General features: G+C 36.7%; 1 protein-coding gene across 1 annotated transcript in view; it reads left to right on the forward strand.

The window, feature by feature from the left end:
- Window positions 1-16,935, forward strand: part of LOC137014847 (zinc finger protein 585A-like) — a 33,395-nt gene that overhangs the window by 9,273 nt on the left and 7,187 nt on the right. The window contains exons 4-8 of the mRNA XM_067379352.1: window positions 2,680-2,690; window positions 7,808-7,940; window positions 11,882-12,968; window positions 13,104-13,190; window positions 13,470-13,521. Coding sequence (XP_067235453.1) covers window positions 2,680-2,690; window positions 7,808-7,940; window positions 11,882-12,968; window positions 13,104-13,190; window positions 13,470-13,521 — 1,370 coding nt within the window. The remainder of the gene's footprint in view (window positions 1-2,679; window positions 2,691-7,807; window positions 7,941-11,881; window positions 12,969-13,103; window positions 13,191-13,469; window positions 13,522-16,935) is intronic.

Here is a 16,935-nt window from a genome sequence, read left to right on the forward strand (position 1 = left end):
CAACCAAACACAGAAACGCGCTGCAAAAGTTCACAACGCAACCAAATACAAAAACATGCTGCAAAAGTTCACAACGCAACCAAATACAAAAACATGCTGCAAAAGTTCACAACGCAACCAAATACAAAAACATGCTGCAAAAATTCACAACGCAACCAAATACAAAAACGCGCTGCAAAAGTTCACAACGCAACCAAATACAAAAACGAGCTGCAAAAGTTTACATGCACAGGTCCAAGGGCTCGATGTTTGCAAGCACATATGCTCATATGTGTACATGAAAATAATGAACATGCTCCTGAAAACTAAATTGTTCTGTTATTTTCAATCTCTCCCATTCACTTTCAATGGTCGGCCATTGTGACCATTTTGACCATGCCTACTCTCAGATAAATGAGGCCCACGATTAATCAGATGCAAACAGGATATAAAACCAGTCCTAATTGAAAGAGAACAAGTTGACAAAAAGATTGAATCCAAGATTGGGTAAAAATATGTTATAATGAGTGATTTATAAGCTATTTTTTATAGGCCGGTCATTTTTGACCAGGAACACCACAAGTGTGACTATGTGCCATATTTTTTACAAAACAAAAGTTTCAAAACAAAATTCCTGGTGAAACATTAGAGTAGACTAGTGTGATCAACAGTAGCCATTTTTTTCATATTTTTTTTTTAATATTTCCAAATTTACTCATAAATTATTTGTTTTTTACTCAAAAAATGAGATGCCTACTCTCAGATAAATGAGGCCCATGATTAATCAGATGCAAACAGAACTATAAAACCAGTCCTAATTGAAAGAGAACAAGTTGACAAAAAGATTGAATCCAAGATTGGGTGAAAATATGGTATAATGAGTGATTTATAAGCTATTTTTTATAGGCCGGTCATTTTTGACCGGGAACACCACAAGTGTGACTATGTGCCATATTTTTTTACAAAACAAAAGTTTCAAAACAAAATTCCTGGTGAAACATTAGAGTAGACTAGTGTGATCAACAATACCAATTTTCTTCAGATTTTATTTAATATTTCCAAAATTATTCAAAAATTTAAAAAAAATTACTAAAAAAATGAAATGCCTACTCTCAAATAAATGAGGCCTATGATTATTCAGATCCAAATCAAAATATAAAACCAGTCCTAATTGAAAGAGAACTTGTTGACAAAAAGATTGAATCCAAGATTGGGTGAAAATATGGTATAATGAGTGATTTATATGCTTTTTTTTATGGGCCGGTCATTTTTGACCGGGAACATCACATGTGTTATAGGGTTTTGAACACAACCTGAGGGTTAAATGAGCCTTGGCCCAGAGAAAACACCTGGATCATGTTTAGATATGGCTTCTTTTTTGACCTATAGAGTTTTAGCCGGCAACGGCGAATGGCACGGTGGATTGTGTTCACCGACAATGTTTTCTGGAAGTATTCCTGAGCCCATGTTGTGATTTCCATTACAGTAGCATTCCTGTATGTGATGCAGTGCCGTCTAAGGGCCCGAAGATCACGGCATCCAGTATGGTTTTCTGGCCTTGACCCTTACGCATAAAGATTGTTCCGGATTCTCTGAATCTTTGGATGATATTATAAACTGTAGATGATAACTTCAAACTCTTTGCAATTTTTCTCTGAGAAACTCCTTTCTGATATTGCTCCAGTATTTTTCGCCGCAGCATTGGGGGAATTGGTGATCCTCAGCCCACCTTGACTTCTGAGAGACACTGCCACTCTGAGAGCCTCTTTTTATACCCAATCATGTTGCCAATTGACCTAATAAGTTGCAAAATGAGCCAATATTTGGCATGACGTTTCTAAATGTCTCACTTTCAACATTTGATATGTTATCTATATTCTATTGTAAATAAAATAGTTTATGAGATTTGTAAATTATTGCATTCCTTTTTTATTCACAATTTGTACAGTGTCCCAACTTTTTTGGAATCGGGTTTGTAGATAGAACCTTTTTGTTTTCAAAAAAAAAAAGTACCAAAATGTACATAACTTAAAAAAAGAAATATTATATAATGTAAATAAGTTGTCACAGAGTATGAATATGTGAATAACTCAATTCTGACAAAAATGTCAGATAGATAATTAATAAAAAATTCCAAGGGGACGATATATCTTTTGAGTGATGTATAATCAAGTTATCAAAGGGATAGTTCACCCAAAAATGCAAACTCTGTCATCATTTAATCACCCTCAAGTAGTTCCAAACCTGTATGAATTTCTTTATTCTGCTGAACAAGAAGGAAGATATTTGAAAGAATGTCAGTATACCAAACAGATCTCATCCCCCATTGACAGCCATAGTATTTATTTTTCCTACTATGGTAGTAAATGCAAGATCTGTTTGGTTACTGACATTCTACTTGAGGGTGAGTAAATGATGACAGGATTTACATTTTTGGGTGAACTATCCCTTTAATCAACATATTTATTTCTAAATATTACATTATTTAAACTTATGTTAAAGCATTTATTTTCCTTTTCATCTTCAAGCACTAGAGAATAATGATGAATATTGTCTGTTCCTCTCAATGAGAGAAAAGAACATGTTATCAGTATGTTTTGGCAAAGTCTCCTGTTCAGAGCAGAGCTCAGATGAACTTCAGCCTTGAAGAAGCTGTGAATCATGTGTATCTGTATATGTGTATCTGTGTTCTGTGTGTAGGTCCTGTATTGGTATCAATGGACTACTGGCACTCTGCTTGAGACCTGCAGACGCCTTTTCATGACTTAACATCCTGTGCCTAAGTTCAGGGTCTGATCATCATCACTGTGACGAAGGGAGATATGCTTCTGACTATCTGCCCACGTGTGGAAAAGTTCTAATATTGTCTAATTTTCTTAGCCAATCAGAATCATTCAACCTGAAGTAATGACATAAGTTAGTGGACTCTGTTAGAGTATAATTGTTGTGGAAATGTGAATGTACGCAGAGCAGCCTACGAACTCCTTGTAAGACTTGAAGCTGACTGCAATCTATTCATCAGTAAAATTTTCTTCAATTTATTTTTTTCAACTCTGACTCCAGGTCTTCGTTCATCATATCTGGTCTTTTGGGTCTTTAACTGTAAATTCCCCTAGATAGGTTAGGTAAAGATTCCTACAAAATGACCCACACTTAATAAGAATCACAGGCTGAAGTGTTTAAAATACATAAAGACAGACTGAGAGAGACTCTTGAAGGACCAGCACCACATCCTCTTGTACCACCACTTTTTGAAGAATTCATCTTCATGAATTGATTTGGAAGATTTTAGTTCATATCTGCAAGACAGACTTTTCAGGATGGACTAAAAATAAACTTATAAAACTTACTGCCACTTCACTTATAGAGTCATTTACTGTTTCCTCTTGTACTTTATCCTGCTCTGTGTTCACAAATTGCAAACCTCTCTGTCTCTCTCTCACTGATGAGTGCATAATCTCTGAACAAAAAGAGGGTTCAATAAGCGCCACCTGCTGGCGATAACTGTACATTTCAGTGCAAAAACTGTGTGCAATTGCACATTGTTTTCCAGATAAATGTTGATCAAAATGGTCTGTATTTTAAACCTGCACTGATTGCGTAACTCCACTTTAAGAATAAAGCAAACAGATACAGAGGATATTAAATTATTGTTTTAATAAAAAAGCTCAAATCATAAATACAACTCAATTATGGCCTTCAGCTCTTATTTCAAATATTTTGAAGCAATCTAGGAAAAAATAAAGGGAGATTTTACTACAAATATCTTATTTATAATTTGACACGAACATCATAGTTTATTTAAAATTTCATTATCATTTTTTTTTTTTTTTAGCTTGTGTACATGCATTCATTCACAGAACAAACCAAACATCCAATTCTTTGTACCTCTTACTATTAAATTTGACAGATACTTATCTTCAGTAACAAACTTTGTCTGAATATGGTAGAAATCCATCGCATTTCATAGTTATTTTGTTGATACTGGACTAATGCATCCACATCTGTCACACATGTTAACTCCTTTTTTCCTCTCATGAGCTCTCTTGTTGCTCTGGCTGAAGACATCGCTCAAACCTCCTTGCATTGTAATCATCTCATAATTTCAGGGGAAAAAAATAGAAATGCTTGGAAAAGTGACGTAAACATGCTATTTTATCAATAGGACCATTTTTCTAAATGTATTGGACTTAAAAGCCCTAATGAAATTGTTTTGTGCATTATTGTGATGGTAAATAAATGGAAGCAGGTGAAACTGAATGTATGCAATGATCTTTTTATGTGAATATAAATATCAGTTAGATTCAGCATGATTTGAACTCTTGACACAAATGAATAAATTACTGTTACAGTGACATTCTTTTATTGTAAACATTGTTCAGATATTGATGCTGGAATCATCTCTAAATCTTGAGTGACTGTCAACTGTTGAATGAACGAGTGTATAGTGATGTGTCGTTTTTGAACGATTCGTTCATTTTGAACGAATCTTTAATGTGACTCGGGAAGAACGAGTCGTCTCGGGGGGTGATTCGTTCAGTCGCGCATGTGCAATATTCTACAGGTTATGTACTGCTAGTAGTAGTTCACCTGATGATTCAATTGATTAGTTCATTTCATGAGTCTTTCGGGTTTTGAGTCGTTCCTTAATCACGTGACAGGCCCATACGCGACCAATGCATTCTGAGCCGGAAAGAGAATTGATTAGTTCTTTTTATGAGTCATTCGGGTTTTTGAGTCGTTCCTTAATCACGTGACAGACCCATACGCTATGCTGCAAGCACATTATATTTATTAGTAAATAACGTTAACTCTCCAGTTTTGTTTGAGTTTGTGTTACAACTGTTAAAGCTGAAGTTATCATAACCTTGATGTCTTAAACTAATAATTCAAATTCAAAATGTTATTTGCTTTTAATTTATGTCATTATGTCCTTTTTGAGCAATCTTCTTATACATATATTAGACTAATATGTCAAGTCTGACTAGGAAAAGCAATTATTATAACAGCAAAATCAAAATTGGAGTAAAAATGAACAAACTATAAATACTTTGTATCGTAGGCTTGGATTATTATATTATTATATAGCCTAGTGTTTATTTACAGATAGACAGTCAAAAAGATAAATTAATCAATATTTTATTTATAACAGGACTTTATTTATTTATAATAACACACCACAGATCCTCAAGAAACAGTAACAAAAACAGTGACAGAAATATCAGAAATAGCGTGGGTCTGTCACGTGATTAAGGAACGACTCAAAACCCGAAAGACTCATAAAAAGAACTAATCAATTCTCTTTCCGGCTCAGAATGCATTGGCTTGGTGTATGGGTCTGTCACGTGATTAAGGAACGACTCAAAAACCCGAAAGACTCATGAAGAGAACTAATCAATTCTCTTTGCGGCTCAGACTGCATTGGTTTAGCATGGGACTGCCTGTCACGTCATTAAGGAATGACTTAAACCCGAAGACTTGTCAGACAAGAGGTGAGGTGAGCTTAATCAGCTTGTCATAAACTGAAGACCCAGGTAAAGAATGAATTAATCATTTCTGAATCTTATAGCATTGTAGTTTTGTATTGTTTGTAGTGGGATCAACGTTTGCATAAGTAGTAGATGTGTTGGGGAAGTAACACATAACATTTTAATTACATTTTTCTAAAATGAACGAAATGAACGAAATGACTCGAAAAAAGATTCGTTCATTTTGTTGAACGAGACTCAAAAGTCCGAGTCAGTAAAATGATCCGAACTTCCCATCACTACTGCTGCGTTCCAATTCACCTACTTATACTACGCCCTAAAAGTATGTACTCTTTCTGTGAACAAAAAGTACTTACTTTTGAGTGTGTAGTAAAAGAGTAGACAAGCTTTGGGACATACTAACACGTCATACAATCGCGTCTTTTCTCTCTGTCGCATCCAGTCACCGTAAACTGGCCTGTTAATCATCTTACATCCTCCACATTTCATTTAGTTAATTTCCTACCGTATCGGAGAGAAATGCAGCACGTTGATCTGCAGTCGCGGGTCTTTCATGTGGAGAACTCTCCTCATATTAATGCATAATGATGCATTTAAAAGTTAATGGCCATTATCGGATCTTCATAAAAGTCCACATTGGTATTTGCAGATGAAAAATAACACGGGTAACATTACATATATATTTTCTATCAGGTTAAACTGATTATTAGTCACTCAAATCTCTCAGCGTCGATTGCATATATCCGCCATGTTTTGTAGTTTTTTAACACTTTTTACTCGTGTTTGTAGTTCTGAACTGAAACCTCGTCCAATGCGCAATGGGTTGTGGGCAATATTAGCCTCTATAGTGTGCACGGATCCACACTTCGAAAATCTACCGGAAATAGTAGACCATCCGGGGACTTTTGCCATACTCTTCAACATACTATGCTTTGGGACACACTTATTTTAATCTCACATACTATTTAGGGTGGATAGTATGGACATGGGAACGCAGGGTAAGAGTGTAACGTCCCGCTTCTTTACTTTGAACCGGAAGACACGCCCACTTCTGACGCAAGGCCTCATGGGGCGTGGGGAACTTGTGGATACAGTTTGTTTAATACAGGCTCGTTTCTGTGTTGTTTTCATTGGACACAGCGCTACTTTTGTGTCTTTTCTGGCGTCTTCCTGCTGAAATAACATTAGTGCAGCAGCAGCAGTAGTGAGTGTGTGAGGAAAATGTGTTGAATTCATTCAGACCTGAGCGACTCTGAGTGCTTTTGTGTGTTTGTTTAATGTTTAGTGAAGTCAAAGTTTGAGATCTGTGAGGGGAATCGATCTCAGGTGTTGCTGCTGCCATTTTATCACTCTTTTCACATCTTTGACTGATCAAATTGGTAAGTTACTTGTTAAAATACTGGAACAGAAACTGTTAAATACTTTATTGAGCCTATAATGAGCCACGTGAGACATTTTAAATACACATATGTTAAACTATATTTAGATTCATATGGGAATATTATGCTGCTGTGAATATGATGAAGATAAGGGGTTGTCTGCGGTCTGGGTTGATGGACTTCTATGATATTAGACTGCGTAGCCTATAATAAAAGATAATGAATTTCAAACCTGAACCAAACATATTGTTATTCAAAGATCAACAGTCTGTCATTAAAACATTAAAATCATGAACTCAAATGTCATTGTGAAAAGAAAAAAAACAATGACTGTTGTAAGTAACAGTGCATAAATCAGACATTTCTGTATAGCCTAACGCTAATAAGCTTAAGCAAAAATAAGGAAATAATTGTGTAGTGAAGTATTTTTTTGTACACAGTGCTGTGAACAATCAGTCACTCCTTTACGCGTGCATCACTGTCCTGCAGCAACTTACGCTCTCTTCATCAAGGCTTAAAACAAAAAGGGCATGCATATCTAAATTCGCGCCTAGCCGCCTACGGTATTTTTTTAGAACTTAGAAAAATGATGCTGCAGCCAATGAGCAGCCGGCGGGGGCTGGTTGCAGGACGACTCAACCTCCGCAGACAGTTTTTAATGTTTATCAGACAATAACCAGCCTACTCAAGATTTTGCTTTAATATAATTTTCTGGACAATTAGGGCCAGATTCATTATTTATACTTGGAATAATTTTGTTACATTATATTATAACAAACTCTGTAATTGATATATTTATGATTTTGGTAGATCAGCTCCTCCCACACTGAAATTCATTATCAGTGAAGCTCCTCCCACACTAATCACATCATCAATGAAGCTCCTCCCACGGGAGTCACATCATCAGCTAAGCTCCTCCTGTTTACAATTCTCCAATAAATGCTGGAATATTCCCATCAGTCCAGAAGTGAAGACGAGCATCAGGAAGAGATGGAATCTGTAAAGACTGAGTTCATTAAAGAGGAGAGTGAGAACATGAGTGATCCAGAACCCTGCAGAATGAAACACACTGAAGATACTGAAGAACAAAGAGGTTGGTGTTTCTTCTTCATTCATTCATGATGCTGAACAACATTCATGTTAGAAAGATTCAAGCACTTCTGCTCATTTAGATAAACAGTTAAACGGATACAAAAGTTTCATTTTTGTTTTTCAAAAATGTTCAGTAAAAGGAGGTTTAGAGCTTTTATACTGGTTGTCATCATCAGGTTGAACTAAATATTATTTTAGCTCTTATTTTACATTAATATTTAGTTCACTTTTTTTGTAGCCATGTTATCAAAATGTTGGACATTTCTCAATATATTTACATTTTTTTTTTAAAGAATAATCAGTAAACTGTATCAAGTAAATGAATTTTCCAGAATAGCTGACAGTTTTGTAATCACAACTAAAGCAAAATCTGATTTATAGTTACTGATAAAGTTATATTTCTCATAAATTGTATACTGATCTGATTCAAAAAGAAAAAAACATGCTGAATATACATAATAACCCGAATGCCTCTGTGGGATTACAAATTTAAGAATCTGTTTAAGATCTGCTGATTCTACGTCCTGACATAACATCCCATGAAATACTAACATTATATTTAGCATTTTAAGATGATGATATATGTCTGAGTCAGATTGCTGAGACTCTCACCTTTTGTCTTTAATAGCTCTGTCCCATTTGTTGAATAGTTATGCTGATTGGATTAGGACTAGCGAACCTCTACAGTCTGGGACGTGTTCCTATACCTGAATACTTCATTTGCATGCTTTGTTTAAGGTCGTCTCTCAGGTGCTTGGTGTGTTGGTTTCTCTGCAATGCAATACAAAGCATTAATTGCTTGAGCTGTCTTTGCAGCACTTGTGTGTGAGAGACCATGATAGTGACGTATAAGCAGCACAAGTGTCGACTTTGGCAAGGCCACTTTCCCTTCAGAGTCTCTGATAATTCCCTGTTTGTCTGGCTGACAGCCTTTTGAGGCCCAGTATTGTAAGTCAGCCTCTGTAGTTTGACTCTGTAATATTTTGACATCAATATCAGGCAAATTAGTCACGTGTGCCATCGTAGCGACTTTCCCAAATTCAATTGCCTTTTTGCATGATTTTTAGCAGCCTCTTTAGCAGCTGTATCAGCCAATTGATTGTCTCTTATTTCCTCTGAATCTCCTGCTGCATGTCCCCTCACCTTGACTATGGCCACTTTGTTCGGCAGCTGCACTGCATTAAAGGTGCCCTAGAATTGAAAATTGAATTTACCTCGGCATAGTTGAATAACAAGAGTTCAGTACATGAAAATGGCATACAGCGAGTCTCAAACACCATTGATTCCTTATTCTTATGTAAATCTCATTTGTTTAAAAGACCTCTGAAGAACAAGTGAATCTCAACATAACACTAACTGTTACGTAACAGTCGGGATCATTAATATGTACGCCCCCATATGCCAGCTCATGTTCAAGGCATTAGACAAGCCAGTATTAACGTCTGGAGCAGCACAGCTGAATCAACAGACTTTATGCAGGTAAGCAAACAAGGACAACAGCGAAAAATGGCAGATGGAGCAATAATAACTGACATGATCCATGATATCATGATATTTTTAGTGATATTTGTAAAATGTCTAAATATTTTGTTAGCATGTTGCTAATGTACTGTTAAATGTGGTTAAAGTTACCATCGTTTCTTACTGTATTCACGGAGACGAGAGCCATCGTTATTTTCATTATTAAACACCTGCAGTCTGTATAATTCATAAACACAACTTCATTCTTTATAAATCTCTCCAACGCTGTGTAATGTTAGCTTTAGCCACGGGGCATAGCCTCGAACTCATTCAGAATCAAATGTAAACATCCAAATAAATACTAACATGATCTGATGACAAACACTTTGTAAAGATCCATTTTGAGGGTTATATTAGCTGTGTGAACTTTGTTTATGCAATGTATTATAGAGTGGCGAGCCCGGGGGCGGGGAGTGCAAGGATTTAAAGGGGAAGCACGTTGAATCAGCGCATTTATAATGATGCCCCAAAATAGGCAGTTAAAAAAATGAATTAAAAAAAACTCTATGGGGTATTTTGAGCTGAAACTTCACAGACACATTCAGGGGACACCTTAGACTTGTATTACATCTTGTGAAAAAGGGTTCTAGGGCACCTTTAATTAAATCGCCTATCAAATCAGAATGTGCTATTGGTTTTCCATTCGCTGGCTTAAAATTTCTTTGTTTCCATGTTTTGGTAAAGTCAGCATCCATTTCATCAGTCCACTTGATGTTGTTGTGGTGAGGCTTTGGTATCAATGCCTTGACGCAAAGCCTTGTCATACAGACACAGCAGGCGAGTCAACGTAGCCCTGAGGAAGACGTGTCCATGTAAATTGTTGTTGTTTGCATGTAAACTAAAATAATGGCTGCGCCTCTTCAGATATCGGTATGCTGCAAAAAGCAGAACATATATCAAGGACATTATAGAATTTCTGTATAGGTGATATTACATTTATTATAGTTACCACATCCAGTACCACTGGTGAAAGCGGAATGATCAGGTCATTGATCTTCCTCAAATCTTGTGTCAGTCGCCAACTTTGTCCATCTGCAGTGTACGGTTTATCATTGATAAAACCTGCTTCGTCCTTCACTCTTAGCTTCACTCAGCATGTAATCAGCAGGATGAAGGTGTGGCTCAGTGGATACCATCAGCACAAAAGAGAAGAAAAGAGAAACATCATTTTTAGTAAACACAATTTCCACTCTCAATTTATGCATTATATCTCTTCCCAGCAAATCATCAGATTTAAAATAGACATCAAGATTATTTTCTAAATTGGGTTTCAGAGGGTTATGATCATTCATACGGAGTACTGTATCTTAACTTTAACTGCAACTTTTCAATGGGGTAAAGTGCTGTAACCCTTTTATACTGTATTTAATGGAAAATATATTACCTGACAATATATTAAATTGACAAAGAATGATAACAAAAAGCTTACACAACAACTCTTGCTTACTGATATGAACAAGTGATTCATCTATCATTCAAAGCCACATGAAGCAATTTTGGATTTAGAATCATAGTTACAACTATTTAATGGACACTTTTCACATTTCTGTAGTTCTCAGAACTGATATAATTTTGGCTGGGTAAACATAGATTCTGTTTAGTGGAAGTATATTGGTAATGTAGTGGTGAACTACAGAAAATATGACTGTTCTCATTTTTCCTCAGCAGCTACAGCTCCAAGGACATATTATAATAATAATGCAATCAATCAGTCAATAAATAAAGTTTAGGTTTCTTAGGAATATCCCGGACGAGCCCCCAAACCCCAAAATCCCAAGAAAAACATAGTCAAAAAATGAAGCCCAAGAAATAAGAAATTATTTAACAGTCTCTATCCCTAAAATGTATTTAAACTGCAACTTACACTGCCTTAGCTGGACTTGATGACTGCAGCGACCAACAGTACATGTTCTCAATAAAGAATCCTGTTGAAGACACAACTGAGTCTTCTGGTCTTCACTTCTGAGATCTCCAACACCTCACTGTTTGGAAGAGACTGGGATCTTTCTTTTGTGAAAGGCATCAGGCTTCACTTAAACATTACTTTGTGAAACAATATACAGACACAAATGTAGTGAATTATTTATTAAATAATTGTGCACCAGTGTGGTAATGTAAATAAACCAGTAGTTTGACTAGCATGATAGACATTTAAAACTAGTTAAAGCCACGATCGCTCGACTTTGAGCATGTGAAATTTCTACAGACACCGCAACGGTCGTGATATGACGTCTCGCTCGAGCTTTCGTTTCTGGTGTCCCACTTTCACATGTGTATGAATGGAAGTCAATTAAATGTGACCGTTCGTTTAATTAATGAAGAAAAACAGCAAAATGGTCGTATTTTATAGCAGTTGTCTACTTTCTGCTGTTATATCAGGGATATTTTAGGTAATTTCACTTCATATTTCTTTAATTTCAGACCTGATGGAATTGAAGGAGGAGAGTGAAGAACTGAGTGAAGTGGAGGAGAAACATCATGTCAAACCTGGAGAAGAACCTTTGAGTCGCTCAAAGACTAAAAAGACATTTTTAAAGAAAAGAAGAGCCAAGAAATCTTTCACCTGCACTCAGTGTGGAAAGAGTTTCCCAAACAAACGTAATTTTGAGCGTCACATGAGAGCTCATACTGGAGAGAAGCCATTCACATGTGATCAGTGCGGGAAGAGCTTCTCAAGGAAGGATAGTCTTGAGCTTCACATGAGAGTTCATCCTGGAGAGAAGCCATTCACATGTGATCAGTGCAGGAAGAGCTTCAGAAACAAACGTAATCTTGATGTTCACATGACCGTTCATCCTGGAGAGAAGCCGTTCACATGTGATCAGTGTGGGAAGAGCTTCAGAAACAAACCTAATCTTGAGCTTCACATGACAGTTCATACTGGAGAGAAACCACACACATGTGATCAGTGCGGAAAGAGCTTCACACAAAAACCTAATCTTAGTCGACACATGAAGATCCATACAGGAGAGAAACCACACTCATGTGATCAGTGCGGGAAGAGTTTCGCGCAGTTATCCCACCTTAAGATTCACATGAGGATCCACACCGGAGAGAAGAAGTTCACATGTGATCACTGCGGCAAGTCGTTTCTTAGGGCATCAAACCTGAAGACACACCTGGTAGTTCATACGAAGGAGAAGCCACATTCATGTTCTGTGTGTGGAAAGAGTTTTTCACTGCTCTACAGTTTACAAGTGCATCAGAAAATTCATAATGATGTGAGAGAGTACATGTGCTTTGAGTGTGGGAAGAGTTTTACTGCAGCAAGCAGTTTAAAACTTCACCAGAGAATTCACACTGGAGAGAAACCGTACAAGTGTTCATACTGTGACAAGAGATTCAATCAGTCATCATATCTGAAAATACACGAGAGGATCCACAGCAGAGAGAAGCCGCACACGTGTGATCAGTGCGGATTGAGTTTCTCTTTTAAAAGTCACCTGAAGATACACATGAAGATCCATGCAGTGGAGAAACCATATTACCATGATCCGTGTGGGAAGAGGTTCGTTCAGTTATCATCTTACGAAAAACAATTACAGTGAGTAGTGCCTCTTTATGTGTTGAGAAACTGTTGCTTCTGTGTAAGTTAGTTTCTTAACTGACAGGATAACTGCTTTAATAAATGTCTTAATCCCAGACAGCAACAGAATGTGGCCCACATCTGGTACATGTGGATTGTATACGGACCAAATGTGGGCCAGATCTGGGACGACACTATGTTGCTGTCAGGGATGTGTGTGTGCTTTATCACTGTAAACAAATAAACTGCAAAATGTGTATACTACATATAAATATTGTAGGATTTAAACAATTTTAAAGTTTTATTACATTGTTCCTGAAAGTTGTCCCAATCCTAGTAAAAGTTTTGAACAACACATACTGAAGGTTTGGTCCACATCAAACCCAAGACTGGATTATGTGATTAGCCTGAGAAGAGTCTGAAATATTGACTATTCAACTCATATTGTGTCTGTTGGAGATAAAACATGTTTGTTTTTGTCAGAACTACCGGAAAGCATCTGGAAGAGGAGGACAGAGAGAACACCAGTGATCCAGTACCTGCAGAATGAACCATCACAATACTGAAGAAAAAAGAGGTTTTTCTTCATTCATTATAAAGCTGAGGAACATGCTGACGATCACTAGAGTTACATTGTCTCAGTTCAGAAATAAATAAAAGGAGAGACTAAAGCACACAAAAACCCAAGTGATTTTTTTTTTCCTAAAACTTTTTGATTTTTGAAAATTGTGTAAAAACATTTTCAGATCTACAAACCCGATTCCAAAAAAGTCGGGACACTGTACAAATTGTGAATAAAAACAGAATGCAATGATGTGGAAGTTTCAAATTTCAATATTTTATTCAGAATGCAACATAGATGACATATCAAATGTTTAAACTGAGAAAATGTATCATTTTAAGGGAAAAATAAGTTGATTTGAAATTTCATGGCATCAACACATCTCAAAAAAGTTGGGACAAGGCCATGTTTACCACTGTGCGGCATCCCCTCTTCTTTTTATAACAGTCTGCAAATGTCTGGGGACTGAGGAGACAAGTTGCTCAAGTTTAGGAATAGGAATGTTGTCCCACTCTTGTCTAATACAGGCATCTAGTTGCTCAACTGTCTTAGGTCTTCTTTGTCACATCTTCCTCTTTATGATGCGCCAAATGTTTTCTATGGGTGAAAGATCTGGACTGCAGGCTGGCCATTTCAGTACCATGATGTTGTAATTGATGCAGTATGTGGTCTGGCATTGTCATGTTGGAAAATGCAAGGTCTTCCCTGAAAGAGACGACGTCTGGATGGGAGCATATGTTGTTCTAGAACTTGGATATACCTTTCAGCATTGATGGTGCCTTTCCAGATGTGTAAGCTGCCCATGCCACACGCACTCATGCAACCCCATACCATCAGAGATGCAGGCTTCTGAACTGAGCGCTGATAACAACTTGGGTTTTCCTTGTCCTCTTTAGTCCGCATGACATGGCGTCCCAGTTTTCCAAAAAGAACTTCAAATTTTGATTCGTCTGACCACAGAACAGTTTTCCACTTTGCCACAATCCATTTTAAATGAGCCTTGGCCCAGAGAAAACACCTGCACTTCTGTATCATGTTTAGATATGGCTTATTTTTTGACCTATAGAGTTTTAGCCGGCAACGGCGAATGGCACGGTGGATTGTGTTCACCGACAATGTTTTCTGGAAGTATTCCTGAGCCCATGTTGTGATTTCCATTACAGTAGCATTCCTGTATGTGATGCAGTGCCGTCTAAGGGTCCGAAGATCACGGGCATCCAGTATGGTTTTCCGGCCTTGACCCTTACACACAAAGATTGTTCCAGATTCTCTGAATGTTTGGATGATATTATGCACTGTAGATGATGATAACTCCATTCTGATATTGCTCCACTATTTTTCGGCGCAGCATTGGGGGAATTGGTGATCCTCTGCCCATCTTGACTTCTGAGAGACACTGCCACTCTGAGAGGCTCTTTTTATACCCAATCAATCTAATAAGTTGCAAAATGAGCCAATATTTGGCATGACATTTCTAAATGTCTCACTTTCAACATTTGATATGTTATCTATATTCTATTGTGAATAAAACATTTCTTTTTATTCACAATTTGTACAGTGTCCCAACTTTTTTGGAATCGGGTTTGTAGATAGAACCTTTTGGTTTTCTAAAAAAAAATTACCAAAATGTACATAACTTAAAAAAAGAAACATTATATAATGTAAATAAGTTGTCACAGAATATGAATATGTGAATAACTCAATTCTGACAAAAATGTCAGATAGAACCTTATAATTCCAAGGGGACGATATATCTTTTGAGTGATGTATAATCAAGTTATCAAAGGGATAGTTCACCCAAAAATACAAATTCTGTCATCATTTACTCACCCTCAAGTAGTTCCAAACCTGTATAAATTTCTTTACTCTGCTGAACAAGAAGGAAGATCTTTGAAAGAATGTCAGTATACCAAACAGATCTCATCCCCCATTGACAGCCATAGTATTTATTTTTCCTACTATGGTAGTAAATGCAAGATCTGTTTGGTTACTGACATTCTACTTGAGGGTGAGTAAATGATGGCAGAATTTACATTTTTGGGTGAACTATCCCTTTAATAAACATATTTCTTTCTAAATATTACATTATTTGAATGACTTATGTTAAACTTATGTTAAAGCATTTATTTTCCTTTTCATCTTCAAGCACTAGAGAATAATGATGAATATTGTCTGTTCCTCTCAATGAGAGAAAAGAACATGTTATCAGTATGTTTTGGCAAAGTCTCCTGTTCAGAGCAGAGCTCAGATGAACTTCAGCCTTGAAGAAGCTGTGAATCATGTGTATCTGTATATGTGTATCTGTGTTCTGTGTGTAGGTCCTGTATTGGTATCAATGGACTACTGGCACTCTGCTTGAGACCTGCAGATGCCTTTTCATGACTTAACATCCTGTGCCTAAGTTCAGGGTCTGATCATCATCACTGTGACGAAGGGAGATATGCTTCTGACTATCTGCCCACGTGTGGAAAAGTTCTAATATTGTCTAATTTTCTTAGCCAATCAGAATCATTCAACCTGAAGTAATGACATAAGTTAGTGGACTCTGTTAGAGTATAATTGTTGTGGAAATGTGAATGTACGCAGAGCAGCCTACGAACTCCTTGTAAGACTTGAAGCTGACTGCAATCTATTCATCAGTAAAATTTTCTTCAATTTATTTTTTTCAACTCTGACTCCAGGTCTTCGTTCATCATATCTGGTCTTTTGGGTCTTTAACTGTAAATTCCCCTAGATAGGTTAGGTAAAGAATCCTACAAAATGACCCACACTTAATAAGAATCACAGGCTGAAGTGTTTAAAATACATAAAGACAGACTGAGAGTGACTCTTGAAGGACCAGCACCACATCCTCTTGTACCACCACTTTTTGAAGAATTCATCTTCATGAATTGATTTGGAAGATTTTAGTTCATATCTGCAAGACAGACTTTTCAGGATGGACTAAAAATAAACTTACAAAACTTACTGCCACTTCACTTATAGAGTCCTTGACTGTTTCCTCTTGTACTTTATCCTGCTCTGTGTTCACAAATTGCAAACTTCTCTGTCTCTCTCTCACTGATGAGTGCATAATCTCTGAACAAAAAGAGGGTTCAATAAGCGCCACCTGCTGGCGATAACTGTACATTTCAGTGCAAAAATTGTGTGCAATTGTAAATTTCAGTGCAATTGCACATTGTTTTCCAGATAGATGTTGATCACAATGGTCTGTATTTTAAACCTGCACTGATTGCTTAACTCCACTTTAAGAATAAAGCAAACAGATACAGAGGATATTAAATTATTGTTTTAATAAAAAAGCTCAAATCATAAATACAACTCAATTATGGCCTTCAGCTCTTACTTCAAATATTTTGAAGCAATCTAGGAAAAAATAAAGGGAGA

The sequence above is a fragment of the Chanodichthys erythropterus genome, chromosome 24, assembly GCF_024489055.1.
Source record: "Chanodichthys erythropterus isolate Z2021 chromosome 24, ASM2448905v1, whole genome shotgun sequence".
Taxonomy (NCBI): domain Eukaryota; kingdom Metazoa; phylum Chordata; class Actinopteri; order Cypriniformes; family Xenocyprididae; genus Chanodichthys; species Chanodichthys erythropterus.